Genomic DNA, 26,261 nt, shown 5'->3' on the forward strand with positions numbered 1-26,261 from the left:
TTGTAAGTAATATCATAATTTATATTGTAAATACATTTGAATATAGTCCTAGCTCACAGTTATTTGTTCTTTACAAGCAATTCATTTGATAAACACTTGTTGAAGAACTCCATAAAACAGAAATGTAAACACCGTTTAGGTCTGCTACAAAAATAAATTGGTGATCACCTGGGTAATATGAAACTCATGATCTAAATTCAACTAAATCAGTCAAGAACACCTTTGGAGATTAATTTAAAAAAATGCACACAAACAATTTCTTATCCCAGATTAAATTACACAATCAATTCTGCCAAGATATTGGCAGCAGAATTACACATCTTCAAATTTAATAAAACAAAGAGTTAGGATATAAATTGATACATTTTGCAAAGTCAATTTAAAAAACTACGAACAATATTCAATACTCTATGTTAATAATATTCAATTGAAAGAGAAAATCCTGTACAAAAATCTGAGAAATTATTATCCATCATACCATGTAAACAAATACATTGGGATTCTTTTTAAGAGTACATTTATTTAGCTTTTTCTTTGCTTCAGCATCTCCAAGTACAATTGGAGAGACTTCTGAATGGAATCTTTACTGATGAAATTAACAAAATTTTGTATGTCTGATTCTCTGTTGGTTAGAAGTCGATCGAGTGTTGGTTTCCTCATCATGGATTTGGTAATTTGTCGAGCATGATCTGTGAAATAAATGACAAAGAAGGCATGGCAGTGGCACTTAAGACAAAACTTTACTGCTGTGATAAAGGTGCATAATATTCTGTAGTCATTTAGGAATTTGAAATTTTGAAGGAGAGGTAAATATATGTATGGTTTCATTTGTGAAAGTTACTTTTAAAAAGAGAAGTTATTTGGAAATGCAAATAAAATGCACAATTTCCAAGCAATCATATGACTTCAGTAAACTGCCTAGTTGATGGAGTGTTTCCAATGCTCAGTTTTGTGATAGATGGGAAAAACAAAATCAGGGGCCACTAGTAGATTGAAAAGAATCAAACTACGGTTCAGAAGAACAGCCTCATACTAGAATGGCAAATGAGTTTAAAAAAGAAAAGCCCAGAAATCTTTAGGCCATCCAAAATGGAAAGACTGAGTTAAGTAAGAATTTGAAGAGTTAACATAGGAAGGATACATCACTGTGATTGAGCACTCCAAGGGCATTGCCAGGAAAAGAGCTGAATTTCTCTTTTTCTCAACGACGTTAAGATCTCTCTAAGCTATATTATGTAGTTTATTTGTGCTATGAAATAAATTGGTGTTCTGTGTTAAAGAAGATTGTAAACCTGGTATGAATATGTTCAGTGACTAAATACATGGTAACCAAACCGCAAAAATAAAATTTATGATCTATCAAGCTAGATTATTGTCTGGAATCTGCTTTGTTCAGTGTTGCCACCAATTGGGATCATAACACTGTAATGATTTAGTTATTTCTTCCACAGTAATAAAAATTCTGAATTGAAGACTAGACATTTGCAATTTCAGTTTACTAGGTCACATGAAGGCATCTATTAAAATTTCTTTCATAATTGTATTATTCAATCAGTACGTTCAGTAAACTGATCCCATGTTAAGCACACAATCAATCCCCTGAAGAATGAGTTTACCTTGCAATCAAAGGTTACAAAGTCGTACACAAAACAAAATTTTGTTATGAACAAACAGCATACAGCCAAAAGACTTGCAAAAATGAAATAAATATGCGGACTCATTGGGAAGTACCAATTCATGATGGAATGGAAATTACACAATTTAAAACTTGGCATGTTGCTAAGTTGCTGATCCAAGCTGCACAACTGCAAAGTGACAACAAGGGCTAAGTTTACTTATTTATTTGCCACGAAAAATACATCTTATATAGGAGGAACAAGTTTCAAGGTTATGACATGCTGGACGTTTGAAAGATTCCCTCACGGTGAAGAGGAACAATTTATATGAAACACACCTAAGTTTGTTACTATATACCATAATTCAATTTTATGGCGTTTCTAAGTGCACTCACCGCATTTTAAGCAGAAATTACTGGTTGCTTCTACGTAAATATTTAGGGTTTAGTTTTATGCAGGAACAACAAATTGTTTCACAAAAGGATTAATCAGAACTTTTATTCATTTTACAATTTTCAAATTGAAAAAACCTCACCTGGAATAGCCAGCCATTCTGACATTACACTCAAAGCATGTGTCATAATTTTATCTTGTGGTACCAGTTGATCGACAAGTCCAACTTTCAAGGCATCTGAAGCACTATACATGAGACCAAGCTGGAGAGAATGCTCTGTGGCCCTTCTTCCAATGACATTAATAATGGAATCCTTGAACCTTTAATGATGAAATAAAAAAGCTACAACTTCAGACCAACAAACAAAAATAAAAGTTCAGCTACTTTCACCAAATGGTTATGGAAAAGCAATTACATTGTAAAATGACACAAAGCTAAGTATGGTACACAATCATGTCCACTTTATTTGAAAATATTGTGTACTTTTTCTCCCACAACCTATTCACCATTTCTGTTCTCCCCAACCCACCCTATTTTTCCTCCACTCATCTCAAACACAGCTTTAAGGAAAGGATTGGAAATTTAAACCAAGAGAGGGCTTTTCAATACCAGGCAAGTAGAACTAGATTTTAAAAATGGGATCCAAAAACTGAAAGACAAAAGTACTGGTAAAGCAAATTGTCAAATCACAAATCTGGTCAAATTCTGCTATTTCCTTGACCTGAAAATGTTCTGGGGCAAAGAAGAGAAAGAGTCTATTCTGGTTTATCATAGTTTTCATAGTATCAGAACTGAAGCATTTGTACATTCTACAACTAAATTAAATTCAATACATGTTATTTGTTTTATCTAGATTAAACTTTCTAAAGGCTGTCTCAATCATGAATCTTTCCTTTCAGAGGTGTGAACTTGCACTCTTTCAAAATTGCCTCACTAGCCACGTTCACTTGTTTCACAGGGAGACTCTCAGCCTTCAACTCTTCCCAATTCATCTTCACCTTCCAATTCCTCTCAGTTTAAATACTCGTCCATTCTGTGCTGATCTCAAACTGTCCCATTCTATCACCAATCCCTGCAGTTCAGAGACACACACTCCTCCAATGCACAAGCATATTATTGTCTAACTGACCCCAGTATGGAGTCACTCAGCTCTTGCATGTTCCCAAGACAGAAGCACTTTCCTCTTGCAAATTTATGAAGTTTCAGATGTAGTCAATCCCAGCTTACAGGCACTTAACCTCTAACACTTCATAAAATCTCTCTTCAAATCATCTAGAGGCACTCGCCCGATTCAAGACTTTCCTCTCAGTTATCCAGTCACTTCCTGTTCAACCTTGCAACTGGCCCCACATCCATACAGTTCTGCATTATATTTTACTTCTTAATCTTCAGCCTTGAATGTCACTCGTATCTGAATTAAGAACTCTTATACTGATATCAGCTTCTGTGCTGCAAGTGAGAATTGCTATTTGCAATTGAATCTTGTCCCAGCATAAAACAGTAATAATCGAGGTACTTTTCACACTAGCTGCAAGGACATCAGTGAATGGAGAGCTGCAATTTCCTGCCCAGATCACTTGGGGGCAGCAAATCAGCTGCTATGACTGAAATTCACCAGCAACTGATGTGCTGCCCTTATGATTAAAAATTGCATGAATCGTGTATACTTTACAGTGCCAGAGAAACAAATGAAGTCTGTGCCAGATGAGCAACCGTACATAAAGAAAGAAAAATACAGATTCATAAATACTGAGAGAAGAGACAAACTTAAGAGAAGAGAAAGTACTGTAAGACGTACCCATACAAATTGGAGATTACATGATAAAGAATCAGAGAAACATAGTTGATTAATTAAATTTCTAGTGAAAGATGAACACGCAGTTATGAAGAGAAACAACATTTTGACTTTTTCCATTACAAATGAACTAATGCATATAAAGTTCAATTGATAAATTTGAGAGGACCTACCAGAATGGTGCAACAATTCCAAGTTTGGTTTCATTTAGCCCTATTGCATACTTTGGATTATCTGCCATAATTCGGTAGTCACATGCTAATGCCATGAGGCATCCACCAGCAGGGCTGGATCCCTATGATAATAATGGGAATAACAAATTTCAAGAGATGGACAGAAATCATTAGCTCTACTGTGCTATTATAACAGCATCACATTTAACTGTACTTTTCTCCAAAACAAAAATAGATGATTTTGGAAAACATTGCCCAATACACCATAAGTGACTGATTGGACCTGACAGATTGCAGGGTAAAGGACAGGTCATTTGTGCTGGTTTTAAATGCTTTATTTTAAAAACAGGAAGCTATGCTTGAATGAGGTAAAGTGAATAGGTAGGTGGCTTGCACTTGCTATTAGTTTACTGAGCTTTCATACCCAGACTGTATAAAAAACAGTATTTTTTTCATCTTTCTGCAATCACAGGGTCAAAGCATACCACCAGAAATATTTGATTCATTGGTCAGCTTTATAATCTGGCAAACATAATATGGTAATTTCAATGGTGAACCAGGAAGCAATGTAATAAGAAATACAAAGTTACTGAGAAGCGCAGCAGGTCTGATATCATCTGTGGTAAAGGAAGAGTTAATGTTTTGAGTCCAGTTAAGATTCTTTTTCAGAATGGTAATACAATGGTAACACATTTGCCTAGTTTCTTCCAACATTCTTCGTAATCTGCACAAAGTATGACTGCTTTGGAACCAATTGCTCCCTTTGTTGCTGTTAGATTGATATAGGTTTAAGTGTCATAAAAGTTATCTGGAAACAACAGGGATACAGAATGCTGTGGGTTAAACAAAGACCAGCAACCTTAGCTGACTTCTTTCAGTCTAGAATCTTTTTTTTTGGCCCTCATTTACCAATAGTTCAATTTTAAATATTTTTATTGTAATAATTAATGAAACCCACATGACAAGAGTGAAAGAACTGCTGAGTTAACAGTAATAACTTGCATCTAAATAGTATCTGTATTATAGTAAAATATCCTAATACACTTTACAGGAGTGCTATCAGGTCAGAACTGCCAGCATGTTATAGAAAAAAGTGAAACTGGTCAAACAACTTTAAGGAACAACTTCAACAAGAAATGGGTGAAGCAGATGAGAAGCTTTAGGATACAATTTCAGACCTGGATGACTAAAAGCACAACTGCAAATATTGGAGCAAAGGCATAGACGCACAAGAGAAAAGAATCAGTCAGCTTCACAAGGTTAGGAAGGAGAGATCATATCTAGAGAGAGAGAGAGACACAGGTCTAGCGAGTATACAGTTTGAGGAATTTGGAGACGATGTGGGAATTTGGTTGGGAAGAGATGAGGTGCATTTTGCTGGGTTTTTTTAGGCTCATAATTTGTAAGGTTTCTTTTTCAGAAACAGGTTAAATTGATGCCCAAGATCAAACACAGAAGCCTGACATTGCAAGTAAACCTCAAGTTCATTGATTAGTGATAGTCAATTAATAACAATTTACTTTCAGATTGAAATACTTCCCTATTTACTTTCAGATTGAAAGTAGGGATTGAAAGTAAATAGGGAAATATTTACAGGCCAGTAATTAAAAGACCAGTATAATTTTTTTTAAAAATCAAGTTAAGAACTAAATAATTAAAATAGAGATGCTGGGCCAGGTGATGTGTTGTAGCTGCATGATGTGGGAGCTGCTAGGCCCCCATTACCACATCGGGGGGGGGAGTTATGTGGATGGTGTGTTGCAGGAAACAGTCATATCCTTTAGATTAATAAACGCAAATTCAGTCAGTAGTTAGGGACAGGATGGTGTAACTTTCACTGAGGCAAGTAGAGGGATCTAGGAGATGGTACTGAAGGAGCCTCAGCCCCTGAGTTTATTGAGCCGGTTTGAGATTATTACTACCTGCGTGGACGAGAGTGGGGGCTGTAGGGAGGAACAACATAGCACCATAGTACAGAGAATCATTCAAGAAGGGGGGTGAAAAAAAAGAGAAATGTAATTCTAAGTGGGGATTGTGTAGTTCTGGGAATATTCACTGTTTTCTGTGGCCAGGATCAAGAGTCCTGAAGGTGGTGTTGCCTGCCTGGTGCCTGGGTTCAGAACATCAGAAGAACTTGGAATAGGAGGGGAAGATCCAACTGTCATGGACCACATAGATACCAACAATACAGGGAGAAAGAGGAAAATGGTTCTGCTGAAGGAATATGAGCAGCTAAGTGCTAAATTGAAAAGCATAACCAAAAAGGTGGTAATCTCTGCATTACTACCCGAGCCATGAGCAAGTTGGCATAGAGTCAAGATTAACAAGATAAACAATTGGCTCAAACATTGGTGTGGCAGAAAGGAGTTCAAATTCATGGGACGTTGGCACTAGCACTGGGGGAAGGACGGAGCTATTCCAATGAGACAGACTCCACCTGAATCATGCTGGGACAACTGCCCTGACAAATGGCAGAACTAGGGCTATAGAATAGTGTACGAGAAGATGTTTCCATTAGTAGGAGAGACTAGGACCAGAGGGCATAGACTCATAATGAAGGGATGACCCTTTATAACTAAGATAAGGAGGGTGTTCTTCAGCCACAGGATGGTTAATCTGTGGAACTCATTGCCACAGACGGCTGTGGAGACCAAGTCATTGAGTCCATTTAAAACACAGATAGATAGGTCCTTGATTGGGAAGGGGATAAAGAGTTACAGGGACAAGGCAGGAGAATGGGTTGAGAAACCTATCTACAATGATTCAATGGGTCAAATTCCGATGGCTTATGATAATCATGAGGAAGGTTGAGATCTTGCAGGATCATAGGAAGGTATAGATATAGTGAGATGAGACCACCTAGCAAAAGTAACAAAACTTGTTGGAAAAGCTCAGCAGGTCTGGCAGCAGTGAAGACAGTAACAGAGTTAATGTTTTGAGTCCAATATGACTTCAGAACTAAACACTGCTGCACAGACAAGGAAGCAAATTGAATAATAAGGATGAAAATGTTAAAATCAAACCATGAGGGGATTGGGACCCAATGTGGGATTAGGAGCCAAAGCAGTTTAGCAAGGAAAGAGGTGTTGGATAAAGGCAAATTAGTATGAATTAGGATACAGGCTGCAGCATTTAGGATGAGCTAAAAATAATCGAGAGCAGAAGAAAAGCTGATGAGAAGGGAATGGGAATATTAGGAATCTGCAGATAACAACTATGAATGCCAATTTAAACAGCTGATAGGTAGAGGCTGAGATGGAGATGATGACTATTTCAGAAGTGGATATAGGCTTCTGTTACCTTATTTATTCCCATTAATATCTTGAAAACTGAGATTAAAAAACCCTTAGTTTCTAGATTTCAGAAAAAACAATTCCCCTTTATGTTCTTTCTCTCTGTAGCCCAACTTCTGGATTCCAGATATTATTCTGGTATATCTATAATGCTCTTCCTCCAAAGCTAATACATTCGTCCTAAGTGTGCTGTCCAGAATTATTCATACTGTCAGACATGTAAAATGTGCATGCATCTCACAGCTGAAGTATAATTTCTAACCTTTTGTATTCTAGCAGTCCAGTTTTAAAGATCACCATTCCATTGGCCTTTGAAATTTTTTTTGTGTATACTTGTTCATGATATTTTAATGATATACACACCTGGACTTTCTGGGTTATTAGAAAGCAAGTAGTAAGTAGTACCTGAAGCTATGAACATTTGAGTTCAGTAAAAGACTGTGGCCAGGGAGAGAAATGGAATCAATAGTTAGAGAACAAAGTTTTTGTGGGGCCTTGGTCTAAAGTCAATGGTTTTGCTCTTCCCAATGTTTAATTGAAGGAAGGTGAGGCCCTTTCAGAAGTGGATGCAGGATAAACAGTCTGACAATGCACAGGTCGTTGAAGGACAGGGTGAGCGGGGGAGAAAGAGTTTTCACTGTCAGGGTTCATATGGAATATGACATTCTATTTTCAGGTGACTTTGCCAAAGGGTAACCTACAGATGAAGAATAGAAGAAATGCAAAGATAAATTTTTGATTAGCTCCAGACCAAGTTTCACATCCAGGTTCTTAAGTGCACATGAGAATTCTGTAATTGCATGGTCCTTGAATTTGATTTTGCTTGACCCTACTTTAGAAGGTCTGACTTATAAGGGTCCTGAGCTGAGTCACATTAAGGTGCTACAATGCAATTCTGTTTCGAGGGTTCTTTGCTCCAGAGGTAATAACGCGTTCATGGTAAGAAAGGCCATTGCTGAAGGTGCTCAGGATTTTGTTTTCACATTAAATTGACGATACTTCCATGTGTGTACCAGGTCATAGGACTCGGTGATGACAATTTTCTAAGTTCATTTCACAAGTTATCTCCACAAATTTGAAAACATTGCTGAATTCACTGCTTCTTCAAAAACCTTTGATTTTCTAAATTTACTTGGATATTATTTTGAACTGAATGTAAATTAGTATTTTTCAATGTTCTACTTCTATTGTTCTTTTTAAAAAGTTATTTACATAAACACAATCTCAGCTGTAGCAAACAATCATTGAGAAAAAAATGTAAGTTACAAAGACAAATTTGTTACTTACATTGATTGCAGCTATTGTCACCATATTGGAGCCATACAACTTCAACCACATTTCCTGAACAGCTCTCCAGAACTCCCCAGAATGCTCTGGTGTCTTCCCATACATCTCATTGATATCCAAGCCAGCAGAAAAGATCTTAGGAATAGACTAAAATTAAAGAATTATGATTATACTTTTTTCCAAACCAAAAAAACATATTGGAAATAAGTTTAGACCTTTTATATTTTAGACTGAAATTTCAGTATGCTGTCCTCATTCTCTTTGATGTTCTTCGTTGTTGACATTTGAATGCAGATTCCTCATGTTCACAGGGAGCATTCTTTTATTTAGCAATTTCATGACTGCATAAATAATGCTGTATTAGTTCACAGAAATCCAACTTTGTCAGTAATCAATCAATAGAGTTATATTAATCTTTGCTTTAATAATAGCTCCTCTCCTTTTACTTCTTCCATTCCCATTAATACTTTGAAAACATACATCGAATCAGTCTGTGGCTTTTAAGTTCCAGAGAATGCAACTGCAGTTTGTTTTATCTCTCCTTGTAGTTTAAATTCTGGAGTCCAGGTATTCTTCTAGTACACCTACAATGCCCTCCCTCCAAGCCTAATACGTTTTTCAGAATGTGCGCTGTCTAGAACTATTCACAGTACATCATTTTGCAGTTGAAGCATAGTTTCTACCCTCTTGCATTCTAGTAATTGAAACATAAAAGGTAAGCATTTCATTAACCTTTTTTTGATTTATTTCATTTACCTGTTCATGACATTTTCAAGATCTACATACCTGCACCTTCAAGTTTCGATGGAGATCCATTGTTTCTTGTTGTTTGCCACACAGGAAGTACAATGTTTTATCATATTTAGGTCTAAGGTGGATGAAATCTGTTGAATAGTTGAGGCCCCAAAAAGATCCTGCAGAACTCCATTAGTCACATCCAGCTAACTAGTCAATCTGCCAATATATCTGCTTCAGTGGTACCACTGCATTATTTTCCTGAGAAGTGCTGAGGTGAACTGTAGCTACTTCAATAAAAGTAGCAGAAATCTTCAAACTTTTGGCGTTTAGCACTTAACTGCATACTGACTTCACCAACTGAGCAGATGGGGAAAGCAATTTAAAAACCCTTTTGTGAGGTAATCTCTGAACTGTAAACAACATAATATTCATTTGTAACAGATCATATTCCATTATTGATCCCCATAATACACATTTGAAGATTACAAACATTGCTTAATGGTCTCCATACGCTTCCAGCAAACTATAAACACAGAGTTAAGGTACAGAAACAAATACTACATTTGCGCATTTCTTCACAATGTATGACAAAAAGATTTCTAAACAATCCTGTAAAATATAATCCATGCAAGCACGTCAGTAGCAAACACATACTGATTGTCAAGGTCAGTTTATAATTCAGTTTATCATGATTACAAGGACAGTAATGAGGGCAGATAGTTGATTGTATTAGAGATACCAACCATACTAGTCTACTGCACAGAAGTCATGCTGTAATTATATTTTGACTGCTCACTTTCACCAGTAACGTCAGAATACTCACAAAGTAGAAGAATTATTACAAACTTTAATCCCAATTGTACTAAACTACTGAAAGATCCTATCATTTTTAATGTGCTCACTTTCTCATAGTTGTTTTCAAAATGAATTAATGGCTTGGTCTTGGGGACACAGCACGTAACCCTAAAGTTTGCAGGTGGTGCAAAGTTCAAATGTAGTAAACAATGAGGACTGCAAGAGAATTCAAGCACATGGACTGGTGAGGAGAGACAAATACACAAATTAAATACATTTCCAAGAATGCGAGGCAGTACATACAACAAATCTTTCAAAACTGCGGGACCACTGCTTTTAGTACAACGTTAAAAAAAAGTTAAAAGGGAAAAGCCAGCACAGATTTGTTAAGACCAAATTGTGTTAACTGACTTGGAGAATTTTGAGGAAGTAATAGAGGGGGTCAATTAGAATAATGCTGTTAATCAGTTATAGACTTCCAAAAGGCATTTAATAAACTACAGCATAATAGATTGATGAGCAAAGTTAGAACACATAGAATAACAGGGACAGTAGCAACATGGACACAACACTGCATGAGTGACAGGAAATGGACAGTTGTAAATAATATATCTCAGATTGGAGCAAGGGTTATTATCAATTTTAAAATGCGTGGATGTTTCAAAACTAGGAAATATTGTGAACCACGAGAAAGGTAACCTACAATTGCAAAAGGGCATAGACATCAGTGCAATGAACAAACAAATGGCAAATGTGTGGAATTATTCATTTTGGTAGGAAAAATGAAGAGAGACAATATAAAACAAAGGCTACAAATCTAAAGGGGGTACAAGAACAGAAGGATATGGGTATATACGGGTGCTATTCATTGAAGATGGCAGGATAGGTTGAGAATATGGATAATAAAGCTGACAGCTTCCTAGGTTTTATTATTAGCAACATAAAAGCACAAAAGTGAGGAGTTATGTTAACATATACAGAAATTTGTTCAGCCTCAACTGGAGTATTGTATTCAGTTCGGAGCACAAAACCTCAGGAAGTCTCTGAAGGTAGTTTAGAGTTTGCCGCAAAGATTCACAAAAATGGCTGCAGGAATGAGGAATTACAACAGTAGATCGATTTGAGAAGTTGGTCAAGTTTAAAGTGGATTATGATAGAGGCATCCAAAATCATGAGGAGTCTGGACTGAGTAGATACGAAGCAAATTGTTCCCACTGCATGAAAGGATCAAGATCAAGAGAATATGGGTCAGAAGGACTTGGCAAAAGAAGCAATGATGACACAAAGAAAACATTTTCCATGCAGGGAGTGATTAAGGAAGGCTCAATTGAGGTAATCAGGAGGGATTTGGATTATTGTCCGAAAATAAAGAATGTGTAGAGCTACATGGGAAAGACGGCAGAGTTGTTCTAGGCAAATTGCTGCTTTGGAAAGCTGGCACAGTCAGCTGGAGTTTAATGGCCTCCTTCTGTGTTGTAACCATTCTGTGAAATGCAAGGGAGTAGTGCTAAACTTTTCGAAAGCACTAGTTAAGCCTGTTGGGGTGGGGGAAGCCAAATGCATGAATACATGTGTGTTCAATTCTGGACAAATACTTTAGCCAGATAATCAGACCTTGTACACGGTACACAAGAGAGTTATTACAATAATCCCAGTATTTAGAGATTTCTGTTCAGCAGAGACCCTAGAGAGGATTTAATAGGAAATTTGATAGAGATTATCAAAATCAGAAATAGTTTTTATGCAGAAAATGATGAGAAAGTGTTTCCAGGAGCAGAAGAGTAGGGAAGTAGAGATAAATGATGATTTAAGGAGACTGGCAAAAGAACATGCGGAAACATTGATTTTCACATATGTTTATACTATTGAGATATGGAATTCACTGCCTGAAAGGATGATGGAAGTAGATTCATAGTAACATTCAAACAAGAACTGGATAAATCCATGTGGGATAAAAGAAAATTAAAAGCCGGGGAAAAGAGGAGGGAAGTACACTAACTGGATAGTGCAAGCAAAGAGGTGGCATGTGCAAAATAGGTTGAACAGCCTGCTGTCTTGCAACTGTAGTTTAAAAAATCAAACGTTCATACATACGGAAGTGAGAACTACACCCCGACATTCTCTGTCCATTTCAAGTTTCTCCATATTAATGGCAAATTCTGTGAGGAATTCCAGGCTTAGACTGTTAACTGGAGGTTTCTTCATCTGAATCACTGCAACTCCTAAACACAAGTGAATAAAAGGCTTTGCTGATGAATGCATTGAAAAGGTTATTAGTCCTTATATATAGGAAAAAACAGCCCGTGGAGTAATACTATTTCAATACAAAAAGGTCACAAGTTGATGGCAAACAGATAAAAGGAATACTAGAAATACAGAATAATTTTGGTCAGAGGGATGGAACATTTGCACATCAGGTTGTTAATATTCATAAGTGTTTTGCTGATAATTGCCCAATATAGCTCGACTTGTTCGGAACATAGGAATTAGTACTAGCATGAAGTAATTCGGCTCTTCAAGTCTGCTCCACCATTTAACATGAACATGATTGATCTTATCCTGGTTTTAATTCCACTTTCCTGCCTGCTTCCCATAGCTCCCTTTATCTTCCTTTCCATCAGAAACATATTTATTCCTTTCTTGAATCTGTTGATTGATTCTGCCTCCATTGCACTCTAGGGCAGTGAGTTCCACAGATTCACAACCCTCGGAGAGAGGTCATTTCTTCTCACCTTTTCTACCTCATTTATCTATATCCTCTCACTCTATATCTGTATCCTCTTGTTTGAGACTGTCCCATAAGGGGGGACATTTGCTCAGCATCCACCTTATCAATCCCTGTTGGCATTTTATATACCTCAATCCGACCACCACACCGACCACCACACCGCCCCAATTCTTCTGAACTCCAATGACTACAAGCACAAGCTATGCAATAGCTCTTTGTATGACAGCCCTTTCATCACTGATATCAACCTCATGAACCTTCTCTGAACTGCCTCTAACGCCACCACATCCTTCCTCAAGTAAGGAGACCAAATCTGGACACAATACTCCAAATGTGGTCTCACCAATGCCTTATATAATTGTAACAACACTTAGAGTCATACAGCATAGAAATAGACTCTTCGGCCCAACCAGTCCTTGCTGAATATAATCCCAAATTAAACTAGTCTCACCTGCCTGCTCCTTTACTTTTATAATCCAGTCCTTTTATAATAGATTCCAGGATTCCATTTGCCTTTATTATATGCTGCACTTGTATACCTACTTTCCACAATTCATGCACAAAAACACCCCAGATCCCTCTGCATTGATGTACTTTGAACCTGCTTCCCATTTAAATAATAATTTGCCGTTTTATTTTTATAGCCAAAAATGGACAATCTCTCATTTATCCACATTAAACTCCATCTGCCAGATTCTGGCCCATTCTTCTAGCCTATCAATATCCACCTGTAAACTCCATCTCATCGTCACAGTCTGATTTTCCACCTATTTTAGTATCACTCAAATTTTACTGGGATACACTGTTCTTCCTTGCAGATTATTTGTACAGATTGTAAACAGTTGAAGTCTGAGAACTAAACTCTGCAGCACCCCACTAGTTACAGTTCACCATCCAGAGAAAGACACATTTACCCCGAACCTCTGCTTTCTGTCAGTCAGCCAATCCTCTATCCAAGCCAATACTCGACCTTTAACCACCTGGGATCTAACCTTCTGGATCAGTCTTTTATGCTGCACCTTGTCAACTGCCTTCTTGAAGTCGAGATCAACCACCTGCACTGGATCCCCCTTATCCACCTTGCTGATTACATCCTTAAAGAACTCCAGAAATTTTGTCAAGCATGACTTGCCCTTCATGAAACCATGTTGACACTGGTGAATTGAGCTTTGCTTTTCTAAGTGTTCAGTTATCCCCTCCTTTATGACTGACTCCAGCAGTCAAACTAACGAACTATAGTTTCCCAATTTTTGTCCATCTCCTTTTTTACATTAGCATGTTTCCAATCTTCTAATGCTTTTCCAGAACCCAAGGACTTTTGGAATATCATAACTAATGTATCCATGTTTTTTGTTGCAATCTCCTTTAATACTCAAGTGTGCAGGCCATCAGACCTCAGGGATTTATCTACCTTTAATTCCATTAGTTTACTTAATAACTTTGTTCTAGTTATCATTCCTCTATAGTAACTGCAAATTTGGGGAAGGTATTATCTTCCACTCTGAAAATACAGACAAAATATTGGTTCAGTGCATCTGCCATTTGAGTTTTCCATTACTTTCTCACCATTTTCATCCTCTAAAAAGCCAACTTTACTTTCACTATCCTCTTCCTTTTTATATTTATAGAAGTTTAGTGATTATGTTTTCTGCAGGTTTTCTTTCATAGTTCATCTAAGCTCTTTTATTTTTGTTTTTATTAACACTTCAACGATGTTAAAAGTTCTCCCAATTCTTCAGAACCTTTGCATTATGATATGCCCTAGCTTTTGTCTTGACTTCCTTGTCAAGCAATGGATGATTTTTCACCTTTTTAAGATTCCTCTTCCTTTCAGGATTATACTTTAATTGAGAGATATTTAGTATCTCCCCAAGCATTTGTCACTGTTCTTCAACTGTCTGCCCATTAATATTTTTCCTCAGGCCAACTCCTTCCTCAAACCTGCATAATTACCTTTGTCCAACACAAACTCTCGTAAGTGACAGCTTTCATTCTTGAAACTCCAGCATGTTATGGTCACTCCTTCCAAGGGGATCTTTAATTACAAGGCCATTTAGCAATCCTTCTCGTAACATAATATCAAATTTAAAGTAACCAGACTTCGAGTGGCTCCACGTCGGTTTCCAAGAGATCAATTGTGTTAGGGGATTCTGTAGTCCGAGGTACAGACAGACGTTTCTGTGGCCAGCAAAGAAAAAGCAGAATGGTGTGTTTTTTTACCCTGGTGCCAAGATCAAGGATGTCTCAGAGAGGGTGCAGAATGTTCTCACGGGGGAGAGGGGCCAGCAGGAGGTCATTGTCCACATTGGAACCAATGACATAGAAAGGGAAAAGGTTGAGATTCTGAAGGGAGATTACAGAGAGTTAGACAGAAATTTAAAAAGGAGGTCCTCAAGGGTAGTATTATCTGGATTACTCCCAGTGCTACGAGCTAGTGAGGGTAGGAATAGGAGGATAAGAGCAGTTGAATGCATGACTGAGGAGCTGGTGTATGGGAGAAGGATCTACATTTTTGGATCATTGGAATCTCTTTTGGGGTAGAAGTGACCTGTACAAGAAGGACGGATTGCACCTAAATTGGAAGGAGACTGGCAGAGAAATTTGCTCGAACTGCTTGGGAGGATTTAAACTAGTAAGGTGGGGGAGGTGGGACCCAGGGAGATAGTGAGGAAAGAGATTGATCTGAGATGGGTACAGCTGAGAACAGAAGTGAGTCAAACAGCCAGGGCAGGCAGGGACAAATTAGGTAAAAACAATGACTGCAGATGCTGGAAACCAGAGTCTAGATTAGAGTGGTGCTGAAAAAGCACAGCAGTTCAGGCAGCATCCGAGGAGCAGTAAGATGACGTTTCAGGCAAAAGCCCTTCATCAGGAATACAGGCAGACTCATTTATAAGGCCCAGCAGATGTTAGAGCTGGGCCTTATAAATGAGTCTGAAAGATTGAAATGGCTTGGAGATCTTGATCTAACGGTTGTGTGTTACATTGCTCAGGTAAAAGGTAAATTCTGGATTAGAGGTGCTGGTAAAGCACAGCAGTTCAGGCAGCATCCGAGGAGCAGTAAAATCGATGTTTCGGGCAAAAGCCCTTCATCAGGAATACAGGCAGACTTCCTGAAGGGTGGAGAGATAAATGAGAGGAGGGTGGGGGTGGGGAGAAAGTAGCATAGATTACAATATGTGAGTGGGGGAGGGGATGAAGGTGATAGGTCAGGGGGAAGGGTGGAGTGGATAGGTAAAAAAGAAGATAGGCAGGTAGGACAAGTCATGGGGACTGTGCTGAGCTGGAAGTTTGGAACTGGGGTGAGGTGGGGGAAGGGGAAATGAGGAAACTGCTGAAGTCCACATTGATGCCCTAATAAATTAAAATGCATTTATTTCAGTGCAAGGGGCCCAACAGGGAAGGCAGATGAACTCAGGGCATGGTTAGGAACATGGGACTGGGATATCATAGCAATCACAGAAACATGGCTCAGGGATGAGCAGGACTGGCAGCTTAATGTTCCAGGATACAAATGCTACAGGAAGGATAGAAAGGGAGGCAAGAGAGGAGGGGGAGTGGCATTTTTGAATAGAGATAGCATTACAGCTCTGCTGAGGGAGGATATTCCCGGAAATACATCCAGGGAAGTTATTTGGGTGGAATTGAGAAATAAGAAAGGGATGATCACCTTATTGGGATTGTATTATAGACCCCCCCCCAACAGTCAGAGGGAAATTGAGAAACAAACTTGTAAGGAGATCTCAGCTATCTGTAAGAATAATAGAGTAATTATGGTAGGGGATTTTAACTTTCCAAATATCGACTGGGACTGCCATAGTGTTAAAGGTTTAGATGGAGAGGAATTTCTTAAGTGTGTACAAGACAACTTTCTGATTCAGTATGTGGATGTACCTACTAGAGAAAGTGCAAAACTTGACCTACTCTTGGGAAATAAGGCAGGGCAGGTGACTGAGGTGTCAGTGGGGGAGCACTTTGGGGCCAGCGACCATAATTCTATTCGTTTTAAAATAGTGATGGAAAAGAATAGATCTAAAAGTTGAAGTTCTAAATTGGAGAAAGGCCAATTTTGACGGTATTAGGCTAGAACTTTCGAAAGCTGATTGGAGGCAGATGTTCGCAGGTAAAGGGATGGCTAGAAAATGGGAAGCCTTCAGAAATGAGATAACAAGAATCCAGAGAAAGTATATTCCTGTCAGGGTGAAAGGGAAGGCTGGTAGGTATAGGGAATACTGGATGACTAAAGAAATTGAAGGTTTCGTTAAGAAAAAGAAGGAAGCATATGTCAGGTATAGACAGGATAGATCGAGTGAATCCTTAGAAGAGTATAAAGGAAGGAGTATAATTAAGAGGGAAATCAGGAGGGCAAAACGGGGACATAAGCTAGCTTTGGTAAATAGAATTAAGGAGAATCCAAAGGGTTTTTACAAATATATTAAGGACAAAAGGGTAACGAGGGGGAGAATAGGGCCTCTCAAAGATCAGCAAGGCGGCCTTTTGTGGAGCCACAGAAAATGGGGAGATACTAAATGAACATTTTGCATCAGTATTTACTGTGGAAAAGGATATGGAAGATATAGACTATAGGGAAATAGATGGTGACATCTTGCAAAATGTCCAGATTACAGAGGAGGATGTGCTGGATGTCTTGAAATGGTTAAAGGTGGATAAATTCCCAGGACCTGATCCGGTGTACCTGAGAACTCTGTGGGAAGCTAGAGAAATGATTGCTGAGCCTCTTGCTGAGATATTTGTATCATTGATAGTCACAGGTGAGGTGCCGGAAGACTGGAGGTTGGCAAACGTGGTGCCACTGTTTAAGAAGGGCGGTAAAGACAAGCCAGGGAACTATAGACCGGTGAGCCTGACCTCGGTGGTGGGCAAGTTGTTGGAGGGAATCCTAAGGGACAGGATGTACATGTACTTGGAAAGTACTATATTTACTATTATTTACTATAAACTGACTGACTCTCACAGCTACCTAGACTACACCTCCTACCACCCTGCCCCCTGTAAAAACGCCATCCCATATTCCCAATTCCTTCGTCTCCGCCGCATCTGCTCCCAGGAGAACCAGTTCCAATACCGCACAACCCAGATGGCCTGTTTCTTCAAAGACCGCAATTTCCCCCCAGACGTGGTCGACAGCATCTACTCCACTTCCCGCTCCTCCGCCCTTGAGCCCCGCCCTTCCAATCACCACCAAGACAGAACCCCCACTAGTCCTCACCTACCACCCCACCAACCTCCACATACATCGTATCATCCGTCGTCATTTCCGCCACCTCCAAACGGACCCCACCACCAGGGATATATTTCCCTCCCCTCCCCTATCAGCCTTCCGAAAGACCACTCCCTCCGTGATTCCCACGTCAGGTCCACACCCCCCACCAACCCAACCTCCACTCCCGGCACCTTTCCCTGCAACCACAAAAAATGCAAAACTTGCGCCCACACCTCCCCCCCTCACTTCCCTCCAAGGCCCCAAGGGATCCTTCCATATCCGCCACAAATTCACCTGCACCTCCACACACATCATTTACTGCATCTGCTGCACCCGATGTGGCCTCCTCTATATTGGGGAGACAGGCCACCGACTTGCAGAACGTTTCAGAGAACACCTCTGGGACACCCGGACCAACCAACCCAATCACCCCATGGCTCAACAATTCAACTCCCCTTCCCACTCCACCAAGGACATGCAGGTCCTTGGACTCCTCCATCGCCAGATCATAGCAACACGACAGCTGGAGGAAGAGCGCCTCATCTTCCGCCTAGGAACCCTCCAACCACAAGGGATGAACTCAGATTTCTCCAGTTTCCTCATTTCCCCTCCCCCCACCTTGTCTCAGTCCCAACCCTCAAACTCAGCACCACCTTCCTAACCTGCAATCTTCTTCCTGACCTTTCCACCCCACTCCTATCACCCTCACTTTATCACCCTCACCTTAACCTCCTTCCACCTATCGCATTTCCAACGCCTCTCCCCCAAGTCCCTCCTCCCTACCTTCTATCTTAGCCTGCTTGGCACACTTTCCTCATTCCTGAAGAAGGGCTCATGCCCGAAATGTCGATTCTCTTGCTCCTTGGATGCTGCCTGACCTGCTGCACTTTTCCAGCAACACATTTTCAGCCATGTACTTGGAAATGCAAGGACTGATTCGGGATAGTCAACATGGCTTTGTGAATGAGAAATCATGTCTCACAAACTTGATTTGAAGCGGTAACAAAGAAGATTGATGAGGGCAGTGCAGTAGATGTGATCTATATGGACTTCAGTAAGGCGTTCGACAAGGTTCCCCGTGGGAGACTGATTAGCAAGGTTAGATCTCATGGAATACCGGGAGAACTAGCCATTTGGATACAGAACTGGCTCAAAGGTAGAAGACAGGATGGTGGTGGAGGGTTGTTTTTCAGACTGGAGGCCTGTGACCAGTGGAGTGCCACAAGGATCGGTGCTGGGCCCTTTACTTTTTGTCATTTATATAAATGATTTGGAAGTGAGCATAAGAGGTACAAGTTAGTAAGTTTGCAGATGACACCAAAATTGGAGGTGTAGTGGACAGCGAAGTGGGTTACCTCAGATTACAACAGGATCTGGACCAGATGGGCCAATGGGCTGAGAAGTGGCAGATGGAGTTTAATTCAGATAAATGCGAGGTGCTGCATTTTGGGAAAGCAAATCTTAGCAGGACTTATACACTTAATGGTAAGGTCCTAGGGAGTGTTGCTGAACAAAGAGACCATGGAGTGCAGGTTCATAGCTCCTTGAAAGTGTAGTTGCAGGTAGATAGGATAGTGACGAAGGCGTTTGGTATGCTTTCTGTTATTGGTGAGAGTATGGAGTACAGGAGTTGGGAGGCCATGTTGCGGCTGTACAGGACATTGGTTAGGCCACTGTTGGAATATTGCGTGCAATTCTGGTCTCCTTCCATTCGGAAAGATGTTGTGAAACCTGAAAGGGTTCAGAAAAGATTTACAAGGATGTTGCCAGGGTTGGAGAATTTCAGCTACAGGGAGAGGCTGGGGCTGTTTTCCCTGGAGCGTTGGAGGCTGAGGGGTGACCTTATAGAGTTTTACAAAATTATGAGGGGCATGGATAGGATAAATAGACAAAGTCTTTTCTCTGGGGACGGGGAGTCCAGAACTAGAGGTCATAGGTTTAGGGTGAGAGGGGAGGGATATAAAAGAGACCTAAGGGGCAACCTTTTCACGCAGAGGGTGGTACGTGTATGGAATGAGCTGCCAGAGGATGTGGAGGAGGCTGGTACAATTGCCACATTTAAGAGGCATTTGGATGGGTACATGAATAGGAGGGGTTTGGAGGGATATGGGCCGGATGCTGGTAGGTGGGACTAGATTGGGTTGGGATATCTGGTCAGCATGGACAGGTTGGACCGAAGGGTCTGTTTCCAAGCTGTACATCTCTATGACATGTTGTTCTAAGAAACAATCCCTCATATACTCTCTGAACCTTTCTTCAAGGCTATCCTTGCCAAGTTGATTAATCCAGACAATATGCATGTTCAAATCACCCATAATTCCCGTGTGATCTTCTCACAAGGCCTCATTATTTCCTGGATCATACAATGCCCTACTTTGGAAGTATCCTTCGGGGACCTGTAAATTACTCCTACCAAGAGGTTTCTTCCCTTGGGTTTTATTTCCACCCGGACTGATTAAACATTTTGGTCCCTAATGCCAAAATCATTTCTTAATACAGCCTTGATGTCATCTTTAATCACTAAAGCAACTTCACCTCCTGCACCTTCTTCTCTACTCCTTTTGGAATATTAAGTACCTTTGGACATTTAACTCCCAATCCTGATCTTCCTGTGACCACATCTCAGTAATCCCCACCAGGTCGTACCCATTTGTCTCTATTTGTGCCATCAGCTCATCAACTTTATTCTAAATTATATATATGATTTGGAGTTGGGGACCATGTGTAGTGTGTCAAAATTTGCAGGTGACACTTAGATGAGTGGCACAGCAAAATGCGCAGAGGAGTGTAAAACTTTGCAGAGGAACATAGTTTAAGTGAGTGGGCAAAGGTTTGACAGATGGAATACAATATTCACAAATGCAAAGTTAACCATTTCGGTAGGAGAAACAGTAAAAAGGACTAACTCGTGAATGGTAAAACGTTGCAGCATGCTGCGATGCAGAGGGACCTGGGTGTCCTTGTGCATGAATCACAGAAGGTTGGTCTGCAGGTACAGCAGGTAATTGGGAAGGCAAATGGAATTTTGTCCTTCTTTGCTACAGGGATTGAGTTTAAAAGCAAAGAGGTCATATTGCATCTGGATAGGGTGCTGGTGAGGCCACACCTGGAGTACAGGAATTTCGAAGAATGAGGGGGGATCTTCTAGAAACATAAAATTATGAAGGGAATAGATAAGGTAGACGTAGAGAGGATGTTTCCACTGGCGGATGAAACTAGGACAAGAAGGAAGTTAGGTGGGCAGGCAGGTAGTACTGAGGAAGTGGTGAGGCTACAGAAGGATCTAGACAGGTTGGGAGAGTGGTCCAGGAAATGGCTGATGGAATTTAACGTGAGCAAGTGCGAGGTCTTGCACTTTGGCAAAAAGAATAAAAGCATAGACTACTTTCTAAATGGTGAGAAAATTAATAAAGCCAAAGCACAAAGGGATCTGGGAGTGCTAGTCGAGGATTCTCTAAAGGTAAACATGCAGATTGAGTCCGTGATTAAGAAAGCGAATGCAATGTTGTCTCTTATCTCAAGAAGGTTGGAATATAAAAGCAGAGATGTACTACTAAGACTTTATAAAGCTCTGGTTAGGCCCCATTTGGAGTACTGTGTCCAGTTTTGGTCCCCACACCTCAGGAAGGACATACTGGCACTGGAACGTGTCCAGCGGAGATTCACACGGATGATCCCTGGAATGACAGGTCTAACATATGAGGAACGGCTGAGGATACTGGGATTGTATTCGTTGGAGTTTAGAAGATTAAGGGGAGACTTAATAGAGACGTACAAAATAATACATGGCTTGGAAAAGGTGGATGCTAGGAAATTGTTTCCGTTAAACGAGGAGACTAGGACCCGTGGACACAGCCTTAGAATTAGAGGGGGTCATTTCAGAACAGAAATGCGGAGACATTTCTTCAGCCAGAGAGTGGTGGGACTGTGGATTTCATTGCCACGGAGTGCAGTGGAAGCCGGGACGCTAAATGTCTTCAAGGCCGAGATTGATAAATTCTTGTTGTCTAGAGGAATTAAGGGCTACGGGGAGAACGCTGGTAAGTGGAGCTGAAATGCGCATCAGCCATGATTGAATGGCGGAGTGGACTCGATGGGCCGAATGGCCTTACTTCCACTCCTATGTCTTATGGAATAACCTCAGAATTGGGGGAGCAGATTTAGGACTGAATTGAGAAGGAACTTCTTCACCCAGAGAGTTGTAAATCTATGGAATTCCCTGCCCAGTGAAATAGTTGACGCTACTTCAGTAAATATCCTTAAAGCTAAGACTGATTTTTTTTTGAACAATGAAGGAATTAAGGGTTACAGTGAGAGCACAGGCAAGTGGAGCTGAATCCACGATAAGATCAGCCATGATCTTACTGAATGGTTGAGCAGGCTCAAAGGGCCATTGGCCTACTCCTTGCTCCTAGTTCTTATATTCAAAACACTGCATACATTTCGGTACAAGGTTTTTAAAATCCTACTGATTTGCCCTTCTCTTTTAATACTTTACTGTGCACTAACTTTCACACTCTCCATCTTTATTTATTGATTACACTGACCCTCATACCAGGAGGGGATGCCCTTTTAGCTGAGTCCATCCATCAATCACTTGATGCGGAGGAATGGAATTTACAGAATATGAGCAATGGGCAGAATGTGTAGGATTTCACTGTGAAAATGTCTTTATGAATTTTGACACAGGTGATGTTAAGAGACTGACTGCTTTTCCACTGTCAATTTTCCCATCAGCCTAGCTCATGATTCCAAGGATTCTGTCAGGTTTTCTGCCAGTTGGGAGTTGGATGCTAGCTGAGTAGAGGGAGAGTTTCAAAGGTCCATATTGAAGGTTACACACTAAACTTCTGGAGGATTAGCTTCATCTGAAGATAACAATATTGGGGCACGATTATTAAATGATATTTGTCAACTACGATTGGAAGCACCTAAACCAGTACTCCTTTTATCACACGAAACTGCATTCAGCACTGTTTTTTTTGTGAGAACTTTCCATTCTTCTGGAAAGAAAGCTATCACCACCCAAGGGATAGTTGAGGCAGCAACACAGCTGCCTCCAAGTCAGATGTTTGGAGGAAGAATATTTCCTCCAGCTCTCCAGATGTCTCTTCTGTGGGCTTGTGAACAACGTGCTGTAGAAGGGGGTTGGGAAGAAAGTTCTGAACTCCACATCCAAGCACAATGAAATTCTGGAGAGAGGAATAAGCTACACTTGCATTAAAGCTGTCGAGTCAGAAAGAACCTTTGTCTTTCCTCTTGTTTGGGAGCCGAGGATTTGAGGTACATTCATGGCCTTTTGCCAATCAAAATAAACTTGGATATCCAGCTGTTCATGGTTGACTGCTTTGCCAAAGTAGGATTTTAAATTGGCAGAGGAAGTTGGAAGATTGCTACAAAAAGTCAAAATGAATTGTCCCTTAAAAATTGTTAGATGGTAGATTTCATCTTGGGTGATATTCATTCAGAATTTTGTTGTATAAATTTGAAAATTGAATAAATGCGAAAAAAAACTCATGTATTTCCAATCAGTTTTCCCCCTTGAATTTTCCAATAATTAGGATATTAAATCTTCACAATCCTCCATTCAGTTAGGGTCTCAGCTTGGTCTTCTGCCACATTTCGTTTCAACAGAACACATCATTCACCTTGGATTTGAATGTGAACTTTGTTATTACCCGGACATGTAGCATTCCTTGGGATTCCTGACAGCATAATAGACACAACTTTCTGCAAAGGAAGCCAATTCACTTGGACTTGATCAACACAATGATCTTGCTCCTATTAGAACACAAAGGTGGGGTGCACTTTTCTTTCCAACACTTACCTCAAAAGAATAAAGCTGAACTTTACAAAGAAGATCATTCAGCCTGATTTTCCAAGAGCCTGTTTCAGAAGGCCTCTATTCCATGATGGAAAGAGTTTGAACTTTACTCAATGACATGCTGCTAAGGTTAATGTAACTACATACCACAGAAATATAGTTATCGTTCTACGCTGAAAATAAATTATAAAATTAATGCTTTATCAAACAACTAACCGAATATCATGTACCATTCATTAGCTCTCCTGAATCACAACACACATGAACTTTTGAAATTACCTGTATTGCTGTCAAGTTCCACTGTCATGTTCTTATTTGAGAACGGTCTCCTTTGGTATGATGATTTGCATGGCAACTGGCTCAAAATCCTTGTTGATTTATACTGTAAACTTTTAATGCCATGAAGCGATAAGTTTCCTGAAAGACAAAAACAAGTTACAGCTACCAAATGCTCAGGGAATGACAGCATCTGGTGTCAACAGGTTTTCACTTATTAGGTAACTTCAAACGTTTACAACTCTTTTAAAGCCGAAATCTTAAGATATTTTATTACAGTAGCATGTCAACAACACCAACTTCCCAATAAGAACATAAAATAAACTGGTCAAAACAACAGCAAGAAAGGAGGAGTGTAAAGATACATCAAATAACAAGCCCACAAAGTAGATACTTTGAAGCAGATCAACAATAAACTGAAAAAGAACAATCAAAAGTAGAACCTGAAGGGTGGGCTGCACCAAGGGTAGACTGAGTCCAAAACATTCAAACTAATTGGCCCCCATTCCAAAAGTGACAATTAGATCACATGTCAGAGTTGAGGTTAATTAAAGATATAGGATGATGGAAATCTCAAAGCACGTGATTTGGTGCAAAGAGAACCAGCCAGAGGAGCATGTTATTTTATGAAAAACAAATCCAAATTAAAAGGGAAATAATGTAACCTGGATTCCATATAAAAGGTTTTACAACCAGTTTCTGTGCTATGCATTGTGAGCTAACTGAGCTTGTGGCTAAAGTAAATTTTGTTAATACCAGTTTAGATTTCAGCAGAGTTTTTGTTCCAAGTCTGTTTATGAATTTAGTGTATACATTAGAAATGTATGAACAACTGGGTATGTATTAAAGTTGATAGTTTCTGTGACTCATTTGTTGCAGATTGTGTTATATAGTAAGTGACAATTAGTGCATCATTATTGATACTTTATTATTCATGCTGTTAATATACATCAATTACTTGGCAACTAATCAAGGTAAAAGTATAAAACTTAACAAGGACACCAAGTTGGACTTTTGCGTGGAGATTGCAAACAGTCAACAGCACACCAAGTCAATGGCAAAGTGCCTGAATATGATTGAGAAACAAATAAAATTCAATGGTGACAAAGGTAAACTTTAGCCCCGGGGCAGACAGTGCAGAAAGGTCAAAGATTAAAGGCCCATAGATTAAAAAGCATAGATTTACAGAGATACTGAAATCACTTGCAGTAGATAATGCAAACACTTATCAGAGGATATAGACGAGCAGTATGTTATCGGTTTTGGAGTAAGTGGGTACAGTTAGTGACCAGGGAGCTCTGTGTTGTCCAGCAGATTGCAGGGTACAGCAACAATCAGGTACTGAGCAAGGACTGCTACCGGGCCACCGACTGAACTGGAATAAACCCCTAAATCTGGCTTCACGACACCTAGCTCCACAGCGGCGAGTTGCAAGATCTCAGTGTCACAGACACAGACCTGAACTAACCAAACGCAGCCCTTTCAGCAGCGCCGCCATTGTCCACCGGAATCCAGCAACCGGAAACACGCAGCCACATCCTGCGCCACCCGCTGGCCTGTCTCGGTATTGCAGCGTGGGGGCCCTCTACTGGCTCCTAGTTGCTAATGCTCCACTGTCCACCCCAAATCACAAGTTCTTAGAGCGAAACAGCATGGAAACAGACCCTTCGGCTCTCTTCTGATGGTCCCCAAAACAAAATCCCAGCGTTTGCAGATTGTAGCAAATCGGCATCCCATCCTTGCAATATTCCCAAAGCCTGAGACCTCACAGTTTTGTTAAACTTTGAACACATTGTCCAAACCCATGACTCCTGGAGTTACCTCAATTTTTTTACCCACCTGTTTTGCATACTTTTCCATTGTATGAAATAACTGAACCTTATTAAACAACATATAAAGTAATCTGTATGAATTTGCACAAATGGGATCAGTCACTACCTTGACATGTTTGTGGGGGACCGACTGAGAGATCCCACACAAGTCACCCATCACTCCCAGGAAGACGCCACTTGAACTAATGTCCATCATGGCTGTACCCACAGTCATTGGAAGAGAATGGTCTCCCACTCCTGCAGTCCCCAGGGTTTGCTCTAGCAGCTGGTAAAGTTCCAGCATGTT

General features: G+C 40.1%; 1 protein-coding gene and 1 long non-coding RNA gene across 2 annotated transcripts; both read right to left on the reverse strand.

The window, feature by feature from the left end:
* On the reverse strand, window positions 1–25,689 carry eci1 (enoyl-CoA delta isomerase 1). Its single transcript, XM_043711570.2, has 7 exons — window positions 25,602–25,689; window positions 24,147–24,284; window positions 12,186–12,313; window positions 8,559–8,705; window positions 3,979–4,100; window positions 2,152–2,330; window positions 1–689 (listed from the first exon to the last, which is right to left on the reverse strand). The coding sequence occupies exons 1-7, from the start codon at window positions 25,639–25,641 to the stop codon at window positions 523–525; spliced, it is 921 nt and encodes a 306-aa protein (XP_043567505.1). The 5' UTR covers window positions 25,642–25,689; the 3' UTR covers window positions 1–522.
* LOC148146597 (uncharacterized) lies at window positions 9,505–12,179 on the reverse strand. The gene is made up of 2 exons (XR_015760573.1): window positions 10,199–12,179; window positions 9,505–9,653 (listed from the first exon to the last, which is right to left on the reverse strand). It is a non-coding gene; the product is annotated as an uncharacterized LOC148146597 (long non-coding RNA).
* Window positions 25,690–26,261: the final 572 nt, after the last annotated feature.

The sequence above is a fragment of the Chiloscyllium plagiosum genome, unplaced genomic scaffold (assembly GCF_037043375.1).
Source record: "Chiloscyllium plagiosum isolate Xiang-an unplaced genomic scaffold, Cpla_swu_hap1 HiC_scaffold_20, whole genome shotgun sequence".
Lineage (NCBI taxonomy): Eukaryota > Metazoa > Chordata > Chondrichthyes > Orectolobiformes > Hemiscylliidae > Chiloscyllium > Chiloscyllium plagiosum.

What these genes read in the sequence shown, in the direction of transcription:
- eci1 (XM_043711570.2), bottom strand. Translation starts at nt 25,641, where the DNA reads ATGGCGGCGCTGCTGAAAGGGCTGCGTTTGGTTAGTTCAG. An exon ending in GCTGCGTTTGGTTAGTTCAG is followed by an intron (nt 24,285 to 25,601) that starts GTCTGTGTCTGT and finishes TTTGTCTTTCAG; the next exon opens with GAAACTTATCGCTTCATGGC. An exon ending in GGGGTGTAGTTCTCACTTCC is followed by an intron (nt 8,706 to 12,185) that starts GTATGTATGAAC and finishes CTTTAATTTTAG; the next exon opens with TCTATTCCTAAGATCTTTTC.